Below are 20369 nucleotides of genomic sequence, written 5' to 3' on the forward strand. Positions count from 1 at the left end.
TCCCATATAAATTAGTGATAGTGAGGTTTGAATCCCCTACCCCTCACTAGTAAAGTGAGCGCTACCATTAAACCACATCCAATTTATGAGGGCGTATATTATTAATATCTTTTTCTTGAATATCAATTTTCAGTGAAGTCTTATGCAGACTATTTCAATTAATCGAAGACAAAAAGACAAAACTAGATCGTCAACTACTCAACCGTTAGTTCATCACATGAATAAATTAAGCGCAATAATCCGATGTTGAGATTAACCGTTTCCCTTGCATGTATTCTAGTTTCAAGTTCACCTTCAATCGAAATGTTAAGTCCCGTGATGTCTCCAGTCTCGTAATAAACTAACAATCACTATTCTATAACTTACATGGACTACCACACAACAGCTTCATATCCATTCATCAATGGAATATCATATTTGAGAAAACATAATCTTATTCTGAATGAACAATGCGTGATTTAAAGAGGTCGTTCTCCACCCGTTCAAGCCACAATGGACCACACGAGTAAACAATAAATAAAAAAGAAGGGTAGAAGTGTCATTTTACAAAACCAGAGACCATGTGTCATCACTAACTCAACCCCGGTCGTGCACAGCTCCTCGAAACCAATGTCCATCGAGTTTATTATTATTAATATTAACTTTCTGCTACAGTCACTGACTGTCACGCTTATTCCATCACCCACACCCATCATTCACACACATCTTCCTAAACGACAAATCAACCAAATAAAAAAAAATAAAAAAATATATAAAAAATGAAGAAATGATCCGCTGTGACGCAACGAGTTTTATTGTGTGTGGTCTAGAGAGAGAAAAATTAAATTAAATCTCAAAACTATGAATCGATTCGGATGATGATGATGATGACGATGACGATGACGATGATGATTATTATTAATAGATGAATGAATGAATTCATCCAACGGTTCACAAGCTACGATCTTAACGAATAATAATAATAATAATTGCGTAAAAGCGATTTGATTATTTGATTTGATTTCAGTTACGACTCGATTAATTTGTTATTCGCTAATTAATTGAGTAATTAATTAACGAAAGCGATTAGGTTTAGAAGAAGATTACGTACGAAGCAATGACCGGTGGTGATGTCGCCGGCGTTAAACCAGCTCCGGCGAGTCCTCCGCCGCCGCTGGACTGGAAGTTTTCACAGGTGTTTGGTGAACGTACCGCCGGTGAAGAGGTTCAGGAAGGTAAACCTAGAGTTTGTAGTTGATAAGTTAATTGGATTATTATTATTATAATTATTATTATTATTATCATAAGGTTAGGGTTTGATCTAGTTATCTGATCGATACATTGCTGATTCATTGTTGATTTGTGAAAAAGTTGAATAAGTTGTTGACCTAATTATTATTAGTTATGTAATGAGAGTGATGAAGTTGTTGTTTAGTTGGTTAGCTATATTGTTGAATTTAATTAGCTACTTGAAATGAATATTTTGTTCTGGTGTTATTAATTGTGTGTGTGTGAAACTAATTTACTTTGATGTATAGAGAAATCTAACTAATAAAGTCAGGGTAAATCTGATCAAATAATAAATATTTTGTCATTGTGTCATGTATATGATTGTGTATTTAATAACTTACTGTTAATGTTGTATATGTAAATCTAGTTATTGGTTGATATGTTGTGGATTTGTAGTATCTTTTGTTGAAAGTTTGAATTTCATATATTCGTAGGTGAAGATTTATTAGATGTTTTCTAATGAATAAAACCTCGAGAACTAGGGGAAGTTGCGTGGAGTTCTTGAGTTGTGTTTGAAATACTTACTTTTTGTATTTTAATGATTGTAAAGAAAAGTTACCTTAGGTTAGTATTTTGATGAGATGATATCTTTGCGAACAAAATATAGGTTACAATCAAACTTTATGGCATATAAAAGCACACCACTAAAGATATATAATTTAAGTAGGAGGTGTGATTCATAACCTAGAAACTGGTAATTGTTGCATCTTGTGCCGGTTTATGCCTTACCGGTGATTATATCGCGTGTAGTTTGTATTGTTTAAAATATCATAAAAGGTAAAGATATTGAATCTTGTAAGTGCTAACATGTAATCTATAATCGACATAATGACCCAAATCTTGTTTACAAAATATTAGTGACAATGGCTATTTATATGCATAATGTTTATTTAATTATTTACTGTTAATGTTATATATGTAGGTATTATAGTTATAGTTTATTTTTTTTTGGATTTGTAGTATCTTCTGTTGAAAGTTTGAATTTTATATATTCATAAGTGAAGATTTATAAGATATTTTCAAATGAATAAAACTGCGTGGAGTTCTTGAGTTGTGTTTGAAATACTTACTTTTTGTATTTTAATGATTGTAAAGAAAAGTCACCTTAGGTTAGTATTGCGCGGAGATGATATCCATGCAAATAAAATATAGGTTGCAGTCATTTTAAACTGCATATCAAAGGGCACTAATAAAGTTTTAGACTTTTAGTTAAAGTAAGAGGTCGAGGTGTGATTCTTATAGTTGCTATAACCTAGAAACAGATAATTATTGCATGCTGATTATGTTGTGTCGGTTTATGCCTTGGTGATTATATCGTGTGTAATTTTTATTGTTTAAACTTTAAAATATCATGGATGCTAAAAATATTGAATGCTGCAAGCGCTAACTTGTTTCTATAATCGACAAAATGACGTGAATCTTGTTGACAAAATATTAGTGACAACGGCCAGTTATATGCATAATGTTTATTTAACAGCCTTTTTGCACTTATTCTAAGCTGTCTGAGCTGTTTCCACTTGTGTGACAGTTGATATTATTTCGGCAATTGAGTTTGATAAAAGTGGCGACCATCTTGCTACTGGTGATCGTGGGGGAAGGGTGGTATTATTCGAGAGGACTGATAATAAGGAGGTTCGATATGATATGATTTCTTTAGATTTTTATTTCTCTCTTTTGTGTGTTTCATTTTTTATCATTTTTTGTATTTTGCAATTTATAAATCTCATTTAATTATGTAGCAAGGTGGAAGTAGAAAGGATTTAGAGAAAACCGATTACCCGAGAACCAGGCATCCAGAATTCCGTTACAAAACCGAGTTCCAGAGTCATGAACCTGAGGTATTGTTTCTGTTATATATCCAATTGTGTAGCGTGTCAATTTTGAGACATTTATGTATGAATGATTAATTTGGGTTATGTTTTATATCTAACGAAAGTTTGCTAGAAAAACAGGTAAAACTGATCTAAAAGTTGCTTAAAGTGTAGTTTGTATGCACAAAACCTCTTGAATCGTTTCATTGAAGAAGTTAGATTACTATTGAAAATTGAAACAATATAGTTTTTGTAATCATATTTGACACACTAGTTGTTTGTTACAAGAATTAGAACAAGGAATTGCTTATTATTTATCTCAACTTTTGCTTTCAGTTTGATTATTTAAAGAGTTTGGAGATTGAGGAGAAAATTAACAAGATCAGGTGGTGCCAAACTGCCAATGGTGCCCTTTTTCTTCTGTCTACTAATGACAAAACTATCAAATACTGGAAGGTCCTAAGATTTACTTCAATATATTTTGTTTCTCTTTTGTTTCTTTTTGTGGCATGCTCATAAATGAACAAAATTTGTTGACATTTCAGGTTCAAGAAAAAAAGATTAAGAAAGTTGCCGACTTGAATGTGGACCCTTTAAAAGCTGTTGGAAATGGAAGTATTGCAAGTTCTAGTATTTCTTCAGTTAGCAATTTGTCAAATACTGCAAATGGGGAGTACAAAGATAAATCTTCCACTAGTTTGAACAAGGACTTTTCTGCAGGGGCAATTCAGTCATTGCGCTTACCCCTGGTAGTTGTACTCAACTCGTGCTTTATATGTTTTACATGTGTTTTCAACTATTGCATTTACAGGTGAAAACAGGCTAGCTAGTGATAGTGATATCAGTCTTTTCATTGATTATAAAGATGTTCTTTAGGGAGTGTTTGGATTTGTGTTTTGAATATGATATGTGAATTCGAGACAGATAATTCAGCTGTAAAAAACAAGCTGAAGGATAAGTGTTTGTTTGGACTTGCTTTTTGTGTTTGGAATTGTAATTATCAGATAATTAGTTGTTTGGGAGTTCAAGAAATTCTGATTTTCTTAAAAGTTAATTCATACATAGACCAAAAAGGATATCCTTGTCAAAAAGGAGTTACATCTTATAAGATGTGAGTAAAAGTCTTCCTTATTAGGATATTTGTATTACTGTTTGATAATCAGTTTTGTTGTAGCTAAAATGAGACTGATTAGTATGATTACAAGTTGCAAAAATCAGATAATCAGTTTCTAAATGCAAATCAAGTTTAGCATTGTAATATTTTTTTTTGCTTATCTTTTGCTTTATTTTATTTAACATAACACGAAGGTAAATTTTGTAGGTAACCAGTAATGAGACAAACCTTGTTGCAAGATGTAGAAGAGTGTATGCTCATGCTCATGATTATCATATCAATTCTATATCAAATAACAGGTTGGATATTCAGTTCCTTTTCATGTTATCGTCAGGTTGATCTTATCATTATCCCAAACATTTTCAGGAATTAAATTTGGCATGTTTATCCCAGTAGTAACTAATAGTCAAAGGCTAAGAACAAGCGAATTAGAGTCAATTACGTACCCCTGATCTACTGACTGCTCATTTATGAGAAGAACATTGGCCTTTTCTTATCAGTAACACATAATTTGTAATACGATAGACTTATGGCTATTTACCTTTACATCAATTTATGTAGGAAAAAGGATGAAATGAGTTGTAGATTATTAGTCTTATAATCTGTTAATTATAGTTACTAGTTAATGTTGAAGAATCAAACTAACCAAACTTTTTATTCATTTACAAACAAGTGAATAGTAAATATAAGTCATTCTCTTTTCCTACTACCTAAATTAGTATAACTATAAGAACAGGACCATGAGAGTTTTTTTTTTTTTTGAATATCTAATAATGATATGCGTCATGTATATTAATTTTATGACTCGCCACCTACATTGGAATAACTAAGACTTGGGCTCGTGAGAATTTATTTCTGAATATTTACTAATTTTAGATGTGATGTTTATGGTCATATGAACTTAAATCAATTTGAAGATAGTTATCAAGTTTCTATGGAAGTTCAGGATATAATATCTGTTTTGATATATGAATGGTAGCAAAGCTTGTTCCTATGAGGTCTTTTCATCAGGCATTCATCAATAGTTGTGTCTACTGGTTTTATAATTACTATTTGTTGTTTGCATTAGTGATGGTGAAACATTCATATCGGCTGATGATCTTCGGATAAACCTTTGGAATTTGGAAATTAGCAATCAAAGTTTCAACATTGTGGATGTGAAGCCTGCAAATATGGAGGACCTCACCGGTACATATTTTAGCACCTAAACTTATTTACCAGCAATTTAAATATAAATTTCTCTTATTATATGCATATGTTCATCTGATTTTGTATTAATTAACCATTTATGACTTTATCGACTCTCATTCATATTTTGGCTCACTTGCAGAGGTTATTACATCAGCAGAATTTCATCCTACTCACTGTAACACACTAGCATATAGTAGTTCAAAAGGATCCATTCGTCTTATTGACCAGCGTCAATCTGCATTGTGTGATAGACATTCTAAATTGTTAGTATTTTGGTGGTTTTTTAATATTCTTTTTATACAATTCTGGTTGGGCAAACTGCCACGAAATAGAAACGCTAACATTACACATTTTTCTGATATTTGCGACCAACTTTTATTTAGGCATATAATTGAAACCAAATTACAGTTTGTTACTGATTTAGCAGCCAACCTCATATTTAGTGACGTGGCATAGTTTGATGCCATGTCGTCCTCCACATATAGTGCATATGTTAAAAAAGATAAAAAGAATAAATTTTGTTTACAAGTCTGGACAGTATTGTTTTATAACAATCACATTAAAAAGTTATTAAATGTCGAATCAAATACCATTGGCAATGTGGCATATTAAAGGCCTATTTGGTTGCTAAAATCAGTGATACATTTCAGTTGCCAATATCACGAAAAAGTGTGAAGTTCGTTTCTATTTCGTGTAATTTGCCCATTTTAGTTTCCATTATTTTCTCATGACACTTGTATTTTGCAGGTTTGAGGAGCACGAGTCACCTGGTTCAAGATCATTTTTTACTGAGATAATAGCATCTATTTCAGATATTAAATTTTCAAGGGATGGACGATATATACTAAGCCGCGATTACATGACCCTAAAGGTTTATATTTCTATTATATTTGTAATTCTGTTTACATTTGTAACGAGTCAAAAGTTGTCCGGTGTGTATGCTATATTTTTTCCAATTCTTTTAGAATTATATTAAACACAAATTAGTTATACCTTTTGGAATCATCAACGGTTGATCACTAAAAATGTAACTGATTTGTGCAGTTATGGGACATCAACATGGACTCGGGTCCAGTTTCAACGTTTCAGGTTCATGAATACTTAAGACCAAGGGTATATACCTCCTGAACTCACCAAACCTTTTGAAGCTATTTTTATATGTTTTTGCACCGAGATTATTGATATTTTGCAAATGATAATCTCCAGCTATGTGACTTATATGAAAACGATTCAATCTTTGATAAATTTGAGTGCTGTTTAAGCGGTGATGGTAAGCGAGTAGCAACTGGTTCTTACAGGTAATTCCTGTACTGAATTTATAAAATGTTATTTTGTTACCTTTGCTCACCTACTCACTCGTTAAACTAAATTCCAGCAATCTTTTCCGCGTATTTGGATCGAGCCCCAACAGTACTGAAGACACTACCCTTGAAGCTAGCAAAAACCCAATGAGGTATTATCTTTTATATTTTATATAAATTTGTTTAATTTACCTATGTAACACGTTAAAAATTAATTACAACCGAATTGGACCAGGCGACAAGTGCAGCAGACTCCTGCAAGATCTTTAAGCAGCAGCCTAACCCGTGTGGTTAGACGAGGTTAGTCGTCTTTTTTTATTTCTCTGTCAATTAATAATAAAATCGATCGTTTCTGGTACAAAATTTCATTAACTTGAGTTTCGATGATTATTTATTAACTAGGGGGAGAGAGCCCGGGGAATGATACGACGCTAGATTTCACTACAAAGTTACTTCACTTAGCGTGGCATCCGACCGAAAACTCCATTGCTTGTGCTGCTGCAAACAGTTTGTACATGTACTATGCATAAATTACAAATCTACCCATGAAGAAAAGGTTCTAGACGATTTTAGCATACACACGTAAAGAAGGTGTCAAAAAGGTTCTAGAAGATGTCACAAATTCTGTCTTCTTTTTCATCCACAAATGTTGGGCCTTTTGTTAAATCCTGACCCTCCATTATTTCTTTTTGGTTTTTTTGATAAAGAAGTTAGATTTATAATTGCAAAAGGGATGTTTTTTTGTTTGGTTGTTTTTGTGTTAAGAGAAACAGATTGGGATTGTAGTTGAGATGTAGTTTTAGTTGGGAAACAGCCATGCAACTAGCTTACTTGCATTGCAGGCTATTAAAAGTTTATATATTATTTACGGGATATTGTAGAATAATATTTGCATTTTTAGTTGGTTTTCTTATTGTTTAATCTTTTTGTACTATACTGAAATTTGAAATTCACCTCACCTTTTGTTACACGTTGAGCATAAATGAAACTATGATTTTGTATTATTTGCTAGTTAACTAAAGCCAGTATCAACGGTTATGACTAGTATCAACGGTTAAGATCGTGTTCTTAGGCATCGCGATGCAATCATATCACATTTCAACTGGATGTGTATATTGTCTACCTTTTGAAATGTTTCCGGTCATTTTGGTAGACGGAGATGGGATTGTTAAAGCCGATGTTCCGTTTGAAAGGGTAGAATTTAAGTATAGTGTTGAACAAGGTGTAACTAATGAGTTGTGTAAGAACATATGGAGGGTGAATATGCTATTTTTAATCAACATTTGGTCAGACCTTTTCTTTTTTACCTTTGTATTTTGATCTTACTCCTAATGTTGAAAATAAAAAAAGTTTAAAAACTCTTTTAAATAAGAGAAATATGTAATTTTGTTTGGTAGAAAAGCTATCAAAATATTTAAACATGGTTTCTTAAACAAGTAATAGAAAAGAGAGAGGATGAGTGGAAATTTTGTCAAAACTTTAAAGTTGATGACACGGTTAGATTTTGCATCAACCGTGATGCACGTATCAACTTTTCACTATCAAAATTAATACGTTGCAATACATTATAAACTGATTAATGCACTTTCTCATATATTAAATATCAATAAAATACAGTAAAAATAATATATAGAATAAAGCGGGAGACCTTTCCTCAAATGTAAAACGTCTTTTCTTTCTAACTACTTTTTAAATACTTTTACTACTTTCATACTTTCCCCTTTTATATATTTTTTTCAAGATGATTTAATTTGAAAAACTTTCCCCTAAAAGGAAGCTTCCTTTCATATCTTGAACTCGCATTTATTATATTTTTAGTTTTATAAATAAGTTTGGTTTATTTGTAAATTAGTCCAAATGAGTTTGTATCAGAGTAGTAACGAAGATACTTGATTTTTCATATAACATATGTTTGATTCTTGCCTATGTTATTTAGTTTCAGCAGCACCAAAATAATAATGAAAGACTGGGCGAGTAAGCGACGTTCACTAGTTGGATCATTGAATTGAATGAGTTTTATCTCACTGTACTGTCATGCCTACGGACTAGTATTTACAAGCGTTAGTCTTAGATTTATGGTTTTACCCGAATCAGAAGACACGCGCATCCCGATATCCGGATATGAAACAAAAAATATAAAAAAACTAAAAAATAAACCAAAGAATTCTCAAATTCCTTCACATCTTTTCCTTGTGACGGTATCCACCACCGTACCAGATTACTCACTCCGTCACAAAACCCTGACGTCCGGCAATGTACGGCGGTTCCGGCAAGCTCAACCGCGGCCGCGGCGGCGGTCCAATCAAACGGAACATCCACTCGGCCTTCCAACCGTCTTCCGTCCAACGGCGTCAATCCGGTCACCTAACCCTAGCAATAACACACCTACCGAATCCAATTCAGTATCCACAGCCGAAGAATCGTTTAGTTTAGTTCGTAATAATAATAATGTTCTCAACTTCGGTATGCTTATTCGGCTTTCGCCTGTTCTCGTTGAAGAGATCAAGCGGTTTGAAGCGGATGGCGGTGTTGCGAGGATTAAGTTTGATTCCAGTGCGAATAATACTAATGGAAATGTAGGTTTAGTTTATCTGAATATTGACTTATTAACTGTTTTATGCATAATAGTTTCAATTTGATGAGTAATTAAATATAGATCAGTGTTCAATATGCTAATTGTTTGTGGAAATGAATAATTTGATGAATTTTAGGTTTACTGGTTCACAATTTAAGTTGCTAGGTTAAAGTATTAATACTCATAATTGAAATTATCATGAGAATTGTGCACATAGGAGAGGATCATGTACTGTAACGACAATTCGGTGATTGGTTAATAGGTTTTCTGATTAAACAGATTGTGTATTTCTGTAAGGTTAGTTATATCTATGAAACTACAGATAGCAATATAGCATGTGTCTTAGTCAGTAGTCAGTACTGTATAACTATATGTTTGTCTATTTACCGTTTTATGCATTTTCTGTATTTCAGTTTGATGCGTGATTAACCTAGATCTGTGTAAATTGGATGTTTATGCTGTTGCTTGTTTGTCTCTATTGATCATACTGCAGCATAGAGGTCTAGTGGAATTGTGGAAATGAATTATTTGATGGATTTTTGGTTTAGTGGCTCACAAATTAAGCTGCCTTGCCTAAATTCCCTTGCTAGGTTAAAGTATTAGGTTTGCCACTAAACATAATCGAAATAATACAAGAATTGTGCACAAGAATTATAGGTTTACTGGTTTACAGGTTTACAGTTTAAGTTGCTTTGCCAAAAATCCCCTGCTATGTTTAATACTAATACACATAGTGTTAGGTTTGTTACGAAATATAATTGAAATTGTCACGAGAATTGTGCACATAGAAGGAGAGGGTGATGTACTGTAACAACAGTTCTGCAATTGCTTCATAGGTTTTTTGATTAAACAGATGGTGTATTTCTGTAAGCTTAATCATCTCTATAGCGTATATCAATGAATTTTAGGTTTACTGGTTCACAAGTTAAGTTTCTTTGCGTAAAATCCCTCGTTAAGTTAAAATATTAGTACACATAGCACTATTATATGTAGTTTGGAGGTTTGACACTAAACTAAACATAATTGTATCTTTCATGAGAATTGTGCACATAGGAGAAGATCATGTACTGTAACAACAGTTCTGCAATTGCTTCATAGGTTTTCTGATCAAACAGATGGTTTTATGAAATTACAGAGAGCATATATCTTGGTTAGAAACTGTATCTTTATGTTTTGCTATTAAATCTTCAAAACTTATTAGTTTTTTTCATACTCTTTCAGGTCATAAATGTAGGGGGAAAGGAGTTCAGATTCACATGGTCCCAAGAAACTGGTCACCTATGTGACATATATGAAGAATGCCAAAGTGGTGATGGAGATGATTTGCTTGTTGAATCGGGAAGTGCTTGGCGGAAGTTGAATGTTCAACGTGAATTAGACGATTCTGTTAAAAACCATGTTAAAATGCGGACAGTGGAGGCAGAACGCAAGCACAAATCACGAAAGTATGTTTTATGTTTTATATGACCAATATTATATTCGTGATCACTTACGTGTTGCAGTTTACGCTGTGATTAATTGCTAGGTTATGTGTTTCTGCTGCACCTCACTCTTCATGCTTCTGTTTATGATCTGTTAACTAGCACTTCTGAAATGCTCGCCTACTGAATCTCCTTATATTGTTGCTTATACACACGTAATGGTCTCCTTAATGTTCTCCCATAGTTAAGTGTAAAAGATCCCTTTAGTTGTTCACATGCAGAGTAATGTATTACTACCACTTGTCCTGTATATGCATGTACTTGTTGCATCTTCAACCTGCTTATCATTGTCAGCTGGTCTCACTAAAGTTGGAATTAATTTTTGGTCTGACCAAACCATCCATCTTAGGGTTTAGATACATTCTTCATTTTTTCATAACTCTAGTATAATCATCAATAAACAAGCTATCATGTGGAAGAAGCATACACTACAATATTTACCATTTAAAGTCTTTAATCAGCCCATTCATAACAAATGTAAAAAGGTATTTCTTACAATTACAATCATCACATGATTGATGCCATTCAATGTAAGGGATTTTTTAAACTTATCCCTTAGGGCTACGGGCTAACCACATTTTTTAACAACCCTTTTTAGATTGTCAGTTATTGATGGTTAAAATCCGACACTGTGTGACTATTGATAAATAACCGTTTTGAATTTTTTTTTTTGACAGAGCCATTGTTTTAGACCCAAATCCATCTATGAAGAATCAATTGAAGGCCGCTGCTGAAGGTATCATATCGGTTGCCACTAATTCTCCTTTGTGTGATACATGTTTTGTACTTTATGCATGTAGTTTGCATCGATGCATAAAATAAGGTGGCTTGTCAGCGAGATGAGTCTTTGGAACTGAATGAATGGTTTAAGAGTTTAGGAGTCCTGGTTCAACTTGTTTTGTTTTTTAATCCATCTCATACATTCGTCAGTGTGAGGAAACATTTTTTATTCTTCAATTAATGTTATTTGTTAAAGAGTCTAATCCACAAAAAGTTTGCATGTGTCAATGTCCTTTCTTTTAGGGTTTCCTGTTGCCATTCTTATTTTACTATTTTGCTATTTGAAATGCTTGCATATATACGTATAACCAATAAATCATATCTTAATATCTTAAGTTTCAAACTTCACGTCTTAATATCTGAAATTTCAAACTTCATATTAAAATTTTGTATTAATTTATTGGTTTCAGTAAATAATGCATGGAGAGGGTCATACAAACAAAAGAAAGACCCCCCTTTCAAAAAGATGAAAGCTGAAACTTCTTCAGGTAAGGAATCTTATAATGATATACTAATGATAATGTATATCTACAAATATAAATGTGTTTTAAAGCGAATTTTTGCACTCTTTATAACTATCACGTATCTGTTATAGCAGTGATTCCTCCTAAATCTGGTGGGAAACCTGGATTCTCGTCAACTTCTTCCAAAATTAGGGCATCGGCTTCACCACTTCTATCGACACCTGATCAGTCTGTTGTACCATTGTCTCCGCTTAGACGTAACAACCTTAATAAATTACATACAAATAGAGGCGATGCTACTTTGACTCAATCTAGTAAAGAGAATGCTAGCACATTTGAGAGAGAAATGTTCAACAGAGTTCCTGCTGGTATTGTACAGAATAAACCAGGGAGCAATGAAAGATTTGGAAACCAACCTACTGATGTGCAAAGTTTGCTAGTTTCTCTTCTTATGGATAAACCACAAGGAATGAACCTCAAGGTAAGAAATCGGCCTCTTTCGTGTGTTTTACATCTCAAACGGGTCAAATTATAAAAAATAAGTAAAAGAGGAACCGGTCAACTGGGGTTGAATGTTGCCCAAAGTGTTTTACATCTCAAACGGGTCAAATTACATCTTATATATGCAGTATATCTTTTAGAAAACAGCTTTTGTTTGTACCATTTTCTTTTATTTAACCTATCATGTGTGAACTTTACATATAATTTTTTTTTTTCATTCTCTCTCTTATGCATTCTCATCCTACCTTTTAGGCTCTGGAGAGAGCTGTTGGAGAAACCATTCCCAAATCTGTGAAGCAAATTGAGCCCATCTTGAAAAGGGTAAGTGATACTAAACTAGTATTTATTATTCAGTATCGTTTTCGTCAGGACTGCTGAATGACATTGTTATTTCGTTCAGATTGCTGTGTTCCAAGCTCCAGGAAAATACATATTGAAGCCTGATTTTGAGTCACAAAGTTTCAGGAAATCTTTATCTGAAAGTGGAAGGTTAGACTAACTAATGTTTTCATTTTTATGTGAGAATTAAGTAATCTTTTTTGTTCTAAGTTAAACATTGTCATTATTAGTTGATTATTTATGCCATTTGCTGGAATCTAATTTCTGATATCCCCTATTTCAGTTCTCCAGAGAACAATAATCATTTTAGAGTAACAACTGCTCCTGAATCTAGCTTCCCTTCGAGAGCCAATGATGTGAAGGAATTTGAAGAACCATCTCACCTAATTTCTGAACCTTATGAAGACTTAAATATTTTAGAAAAGAGTGATACCGACAATCTCTCCCCAGATGTATTTAGTGATAAAAAAGTTTCTCACCATAAGAAAGATCCTGCAGTTAGCTCTAGCAGGAGTGGAAGTGACAGTGACAGTGAAAGTGACAGCAGTGACAGTGGAAGTGACAGCAAAAGTCCTGCTGGTAGTAGCAGTGACAGTGATAGTGATGCTTCTTTAAACAGCAAACAAGGGTCTGATGAAGATGTAGATATCATGAGTGATGATGATAAAGAACCCAAGCAAAACTTACAACCTTTGGATCATGAATTAGGATATGCACCACATAATATGCCTGATGAAAAGGATGACGGTCATGGCTCTGATTTACTTGATCTTGAAAAAGATTTGTTTGGAGATAACCACAAAGCTGAGGATAATTATGCTGATGATACCACAAATCACTTCATTGATCATCTTCATTATGATCAAGTGCATGAAGTTCATGATCCTGCTAAAAGAGTTGTATCAAGAACCACTACATCTAAAAGGGGATCTGATGAGAAGCATTTTGATGAAAACGAAAACGCGAAAAGATTAAAGTCAAGAAATCAGGCCCGGTCAAACTCCAGATCTATTGATGGGCCCAGAACGATGGGCCGGACTGTTGGTGACATGTCTAATTATGACTATGAAAATGTCAACAACCGTGACTTTTTTGGAAATTCTACTTCAGATTCCCCGAGATCTGACCCGAGACAAATTGATCTTAATGCTTCACAAGCAAATCCTCCTGATGACCTGGATGACATTGTTGGGTTCTCTGATAGGGGCCCACAAGGAAATGATGTGTTTTTCATGCAAAAAGATAATAGAGTTAACAAAGAAACACGTGATGAAGATGGTCATCCTAAGGATAGAAGACCTCCAAAGAATTCTGGAGGCAAACCTTCGAGTTCTCATCAAAAGAAATACGGTGGTTTAATTGGAAAAAGTAAGGAATTGGAGTTACCGTCAACATCCCAGATTAAAAATTTGCCTGTTGACTTAAAAAAGTCAACTGTAATAAACGGACGCGGACCCACACTTCAAAGAAAGCTCTCTGATTTAGAAACCGGTGAGTTACGTGAGAATTGGCATGAAGAAAAGCGTTTTGGGAGAAATAATTCGTTTAAACAGTCAGAGGCCAAATCAAGTTCAGATTACTGGAATCTTGATGACAGTAAAACAAAACCTAATGACATGTCAAACATACCTAACAAGGTTGTTTCTGAGGATCATGCAGATGATTTCACACGGTTTAATGGTAAACCGTCACTGTCAAAACCAGATCATCTGAAATCTGGTTCTCAGAACAATAAAGGTAGACATAATGAAGCCGGCGCAAGCCAGGGGATTGCAATTGGTTCCGAAGGGTACATGGTCAACACAGAGAGTCAAAGAAAAGGGCATGTGGGTGTGCCACATAAGCATGAGAAACAAGGGATGCCTATTACCATTAAAGATAAGAGAAAACTTAAGTCTAAGGATTTTTAGGAGAAAAAAAGAAGGATTCTTGGATGATAAATGGTAGGAATAACAATGAAACAAAAAGGAGGCAAATGGAATCTTGTTCTGATGACAGTATTGCTTCATATACGAAGTACGAAAAAGATGAGCCAGAGATGAAGGAACCAATACGGGATCTTTCTCAGTAAGTATATTTTTAGTTCTTACGGTTATTGCTATTTGGTTGACATTGTTTATAATTTTATATAATGATTTGTATACTTGTATTCTGCATGTTTAGGTACAATGAGTATGTGCAGGAGTATCATGAGAAGTATGATTGCTACCATACGTTGAATAAGATTCTAGAATCTTACAGGTTTTACTACGTTTATCTGTATTTTTGTGTTGTTTTATTTTAAGTCAGGCCTCCTTGAATATCATTGTCTAATTAATTTCATCTTAAATATCTAGAAACGAGTTTCAAAACTTTAGAAGGGACCTTGAGCTTGCTAAAGGAAGAGATGTCGAAAGATATAACAAAATATTGGAGCAGTTAATGGAATCTTATCGCCAGTGTGGAACGGTACATCAAATATCTAATTAATTTCACGTTCTTTGTTGAACTATCTGTAACAATAAGCATTTCTAAGCTTTTTGGTGTTAATCATGGAAGTATTTAATGTTGCAGAAACATAAACGGCTGAAGAAGATATTTGTTGTGCTTCATCATGAACTACAGGTTTCTATCCAACTCCTCAATCTTATTTGTGCACCCAAATGGGTTGGGCGGGTGTATTTTTAATGCATAGAAACCTACTTAATCAAATTATTCATACGCCACTAGAACTTTTGAAAAGTACAATCTTACCCTTTCATTGTTGTGTTCTTTTTCCTCGTAATTGAAGGGTACAATGGTAAATTTTTGTGGTTTATGGAATATCTTAGCGTGTACAATGGTAACTTAATATCAAAACCATTTTTAAGGAACCTAAAATATTTGGTTAAAAATTGACAAAAACCTATGAACTGTTGTTGAATTGACACACAAGTCGTTGATTTATTTTAGAAATGATTAAATACATTTGACTTATAAACTTAACGGAAAGGTACTTACTGTTAAGTTTTGAAATCTATACATTCATAAATAGTCTACGTCTTGTGTGCAAAGTCAGCCATTTCACTGTTACTCGTTACAAAGCCCACCCGACCATCTGTTTTGCCACTATCTAGTAGTTGGTCTCAGTGCCTCACAACTTTATGCAATCTTTAATTTAGGAAATAACTGGTTTTAGCTTTAGTGAAGGTAGTATTAATCAGAATATGATGCGCTCCATTAAAATTACCATTTTTTTTAATCCAGCATTTGAAGGAGGCGATTAGAGACTTCGTTGAGAAACAAACGAAAGGATGAAATATGAAGTGCAACATCGATGTATAAAATAGGAAAAGAAAGTGTAACATAGAGAAGAAACTCAAATCTTTTGTTTTCTTTTTTTATTTATAGTTCTTTTTTTCAGTGTTTTTGGGATCTACCTGCAGTATTGATAAACCAAGTTGTTGGCTGTGCATGAAGGTGGTGACTGGTGAAGTTAAATGACATCTTGTTGAGGGTTTGGTAGGGAAAAGTTTTGGATTAGTTGTATATAACTGTACATGTACTTATTCTATGTTATTTTTTTGTTTGTTTTTTAATAAGTGGTTTTGGTTTGGGTTGTAATATGTGTAGTGCACAGTGATTTAGAGTTGAAAAGGTTATTAGTTCAGTTTGATTGAATTATCTGATCCAAAACTGGATCTTAGAAGCCTTTTTTCTTTATACAAAGTAAATCTATTCATAAATGTGACTAGTATCATATTGTTGGTTTTGTTAGGGACTCCAAAAACCTGCGAAAGTTGGTTTAAACCTTAGGCCATGCGTAATGAGGTATTATAGGGGCACTGTTAAGCGTTATAGAGGAAGAGCGTTTTTATAATAAAGCCGTATATGGATTGAAGTGGTATTGTGGTAACGATTGGAGGGCATTAAGGGGCGCTACTCATTACACATGTTTTTGGTTAAAAAGAGTGATGATATGGATGAAAATGCCATTAAGGGACATTAACTATTACATATGACCTTAGTGTAGAGATAATTAGGTGCTTATTAGCGCCTTAGCCTTAATGGTGATAGATAACTAGTAAAAACTAGATTCAAACCTAAGATCGTTTTACCAAAGTGAACTCGAGACCTCCACGGGTTACAATTACTATTTGCCATATGATTTTGTAAAAGTTAGCTTAAGAGTTAGATTTGTTGTTTGTGTAAGTCTATGCTATATTCCTACTTTTGTAACATAATGCTAAGATACATTATGTGTCTTAGTGACCACCTTCAAAGTATATATCAGCTTAAATGTCAAGCTATGCAAGTCATATTACCCTTTTCGACTTTTCGTCCATCATACACGTCGAACATGTTGAAAAAGGTCATACAACTCCTATGACTTTGTTACGATTGTTTCTTTGTCAATAAAAAATATCATACAAACGCATGACTTTTTCTTCATATCATGCAACCTCTGTAACTATCAAAATAACCTGTTTAATCACTTTTTAATCACTTTTCACACACGACCTATGATGTATACACGGGCGAAACATAGTGAGGGCCAGCGGTGGCCCTGTCCCCCTGTTTTTTCGCGTAGTGTAAATTTACCCCATTTTCCCATAATTTTTTTATACGTAACGTAAATTTACCTGTTTTCAACCGAAAATTTGAACCACCCCTTCGTTTATGAATTCTTTTTATGTTTTAAGTCTGATACCCCCCCCACCTTCCCGACATTCTTGTCTTTACACAGTGTAAATTTATCGGTTTCGACAAAAAATATAAACCTCCCGTGTTTATGAAATTCTTTATACGTTTTGAGTCTGATCCCCGATATTCTTATCCAACCTTCGCCAAGTATAAATAACGTGTTGGAATCCAAGGAATAAACGTTGATAAAAGAATAATCTAGAATAATAACGTGTTGGAATCCAAGGAATAAACGTTGATAAAAGAATAATCTAGAATCCATATGGTTAAGTTAGTCTTTCATTAATATTATTATTAATAATATTATTCCCCACCAATTCATTCACCATTATTATTCTTCCATTTCCACAACCAAAAAAGCAATTCACGAGTCTTCTCAAAGCTTCACAAGCTATGCAGACGACTACCGTACCCTTCAACCTTCCACCATCCTTCAGATCCACCACCACTCCGATCCGCACTCACCGTACCTCCGTACCCGTATCCAACGCCGTAACCGGCGGCGGATCAGCGAAATACAAAGGCACAATGATGAGAGAGAAGAAGCTGACGGAGTTAATTGAAGCCAAAGTAGCCGAAGCAAAGCAAGTATGCGAAGCAAATCGTGAGTCCGACGAGTGTAAGGTGGCGTGGGATGAAGTGGAAGAGGTTAGTCAGGCCAAAGCGGATCTATGACGGAAGTTGGATGAGAATAAAGACCCGTTACATTCGTTTTGTGAGGAGAATCCCGAAACCGACGAGTGTCGGTGTAATATCCGAATTTTTCAGATAATAATTATAATAGCTAAATTTTATGATAATAAAATAAGATGATTATTTAAATGATTATGGTTTAATGGAAATTGTATTGAATTTAGAATTTCGTTGGGAACTCAAATTTGATATGTAATCAAATGGTATTAGAGATAAGATAATATATATACGTGGGTTAACTTGTTAACGATATATATATATATATATATATATATATATATATATATATATACATATATATATATATTATCTCTTATGATTTGAGTAAAGATACCATTAAGTAGAATTTGAATATTATTATTGTAGTATATCGTTGCAAACTCATATAAATAAACAATTTAAATAAATAGATAGATAATAAGCACACATAATCCTATAATTTCAAGATATGATTCTTTAAAATTTGAACTTACCTTATCACCACCTTCAAGTACATCTACAACCCGTATTCGTAGGTTGTCAATCACGATTTCCTTTCGTCCATATATACTCTATAAACCTCAGATTATTCTTGAAAAATCGGCAACAAATTCAGCTTCATCAATAGCTTCTCTTCTTCGGTTCCGTTTTGCCAAATCATCCATTACGGCATTACCCCACCCTTTTCGCCGCTTGCTGTCGCCACCATCTGCAACCCCCGTTTTCTTCCGAGTTAAACCGCCACCCGCAACCGCTAACTGTTGTTGACAAAGAAAACAATCACAACCGCTGCGACTTACCTCGCCTATCTAATTCGTTCTGTTCGGCCGTCGAGGTTCTCGTACAATTGGCGGACAACGTTGACTTTACCTTGGTTTTCACTTTTGATTAAGGTACGGATTCTGTTTCTTGTTACTTCATAAGTATGGTTTCTGTTTTTGTTACTCTTAGTATTAATTATAGTCCGCTACTTTGTTGTACGGATTCTGTTTTTCTTCACTCATAGTATTGGTTCTAGTCCATTTTATATTCGATGTCCGTCACTTCGTAGTGCGGATTTTTGTTATCTAGTTCGGTTTATTCGTACGATATGGTTATATTAATTTTGTAGCATGCAATAGGTTATAGATATTTTGAATTCATTATTGCATGTTCCTGTTTAAATATCTTTTAGTTATACGACTTTAGTTCAGTACTCTGTTACCCGGGCATTTCTGACTTGTCGTTGGGGCGTCAACGACATGGCACTTATCGTGACAGTGCGTAATCAAAGTTCACGGCGTCTCTGAAAGTACTCATGTAGTACCTTGGCCACTTAGAGGCGTATAGATCGATCTTAGCTCTGACTCCTGACTCCTGACATGGCACTTATCGTGACAGTGCGTAATCAAAGTTCACGGCGTCTCTGAAAGTACTCATGTAGTACCTTGGCCACTTAGAGGCTTATAGATCGATCTTAGCTCCGACTCCTGACTCCTGACTTCTGACTTCTGTTTGAGATGGAACAATGTGTGCACGCCACCCACACCGTCTCCTTGGTGCATGGACTAGCTAGCTGTGTACCCCTCTGTTTAGGCTCTGGGTGCTTCCGTATTACACGACCTATTTATTTTAACATCATCGTCGTGTATTTTAGTAATTATATTTTGTTTCGCTATATTTCTGGTCCGTTTTGATATGTGTATCTGCATTTGATTAAATTTGAGTATATTCAGATTACGTCCCGATCGTGTATCGGATTATGTTTCGCATTTAATTATAGTTCGGTCTAAAACGTGGTTTTATATCCGCAATAGTTTCAGTTTTATTTCAGTATGTGTTTTGTCTTATGTATGCTTTTACCTGTACTATTGTTCTCTCCGTTACTGGGCAATTTTTGGCTCAGCCGTATTTTCTTGTTTGTGTCTGTCTTATTTGCTAACAGGTAATTCGGGAAATCAGGGAGATCAGTGATGAGAGAGAATAATGAAGTTCAAACATAGGTTGCATTGATTTTTTTTTTGTATTTTGGATTGTGGCGTTGATTTGATATCTGTAATAGTAACACGCCAGCCCGTTCCGAGTTGGGGTGTTACAGTCGGATTTACGAGGATTGAAGAAACCGAAAACCAAACCGAAACCGAAACTCAAATACCGATTACGTGTTTACTTGCTAATGTAAGTTATGATTATTGTTATTAGTTGTATGCTAATTAATTAGTCTCTGGTT

General features: G+C 34.2%; 2 protein-coding genes across 3 annotated transcripts; both read left to right on the forward strand.

Annotated features, from left to right (window-relative positions):
* Positions 1-844: 844 nt before the first annotated feature.
* LOC143633749 (serine/threonine protein phosphatase 2A 55 kDa regulatory subunit B beta isoform-like) lies at positions 845-7528 on the forward strand. 2 transcript variants are annotated; one of them, XM_077101997.1, is made up of 14 exons: positions 845-1214; positions 2798-2901; positions 3009-3107; positions 3417-3536; positions 3626-3829; positions 4402-4493; positions 5264-5382; positions 5525-5648; positions 6133-6256; positions 6430-6498; positions 6592-6683; positions 6761-6838; positions 6922-6986; positions 7089-7528. In XM_077101997.1, the coding sequence occupies exons 1-14, from the start codon at positions 1097-1099 to the stop codon at positions 7214-7216; spliced, it is 1536 nt and encodes a 511-aa protein (XP_076958112.1). In that variant the 5' UTR covers positions 845-1096; the 3' UTR covers positions 7217-7528. The 2 variants fall into 2 exon arrangements, with proteins under 2 accessions (XP_076958112.1, XP_076958111.1); XM_077101996.1 differs by having other exon boundaries at positions 846-1214; positions 3626-3832.
* A 1233-nt stretch (positions 7529-8761) lies between these two features.
* On the forward strand, positions 8762-16332 carry LOC143633723 (uncharacterized). Its single transcript, XM_077101971.1, has 13 exons — positions 8762-9262; positions 10483-10706; positions 11420-11478; positions 11933-12010; positions 12121-12467; positions 12740-12808; positions 12888-12976; positions 13110-14656; positions 14737-14893; positions 14990-15067; positions 15163-15274; positions 15380-15430; positions 16052-16332. Exons 1-13 carry the CDS (start codon positions 8762-8764, stop codon positions 16100-16102), a joined length of 3363 nt encoding a protein of 1120 aa, XP_076958086.1. The 3' UTR covers positions 16103-16332.
* The last annotated feature ends 4037 nt before the right edge of the window (positions 16333-20369 follow it).

This window comes from Bidens hawaiensis, unplaced genomic scaffold (assembly GCF_021521415.1).
Source record: "Bidens hawaiensis isolate Kalapana, Puna unplaced genomic scaffold, B.hawaiensis_p1.1 tig00006888_1, whole genome shotgun sequence".
NCBI classification, from domain to species: domain Eukaryota; kingdom Viridiplantae; phylum Streptophyta; class Magnoliopsida; order Asterales; family Asteraceae; genus Bidens; species Bidens hawaiensis.

Excerpts from the sequence above, each read along its gene's own strand:
- LOC143633749 (XM_077101996.1), top strand. The coding sequence starts at position 1,097 with ATGACCGGTGGTGATGTCGCCGGCGTTAAACCAGCTCCGGCGAGTCCT. Across the intron at positions 3,537-3,625 it reads AAACTATCAAATACTGGAAG|GTTCAAGAAAAAAAGATTAA; the intron begins GTCCTAAGATTT and ends TTGACATTTCAG. Across the intron at positions 6,987-7,088 it reads AACCCGTGTGGTTAGACGAG|GGGGAGAGAGCCCGGGGAAT; the intron begins GTTAGTCGTCTT and ends TTTATTAACTAG.
- LOC143633723 (XM_077101971.1), top strand. The coding sequence starts at position 8,762 with ATGGTTTTACCCGAATCAGAAGACACGCGCATCCCGATATCCGGATAT. Across the intron at positions 12,011-12,120 it reads GAAAGCTGAAACTTCTTCAG|TGATTCCTCCTAAATCTGGT; the intron begins GTAAGGAATCTT and ends CTGTTATAGCAG. Across the intron at positions 14,657-14,736 it reads TCAAAGAAAAGGGCATGTGG|GAGAAAAAAAGAAGGATTCT; the intron begins GTGTGCCACATA and ends AAGGATTTTTAG.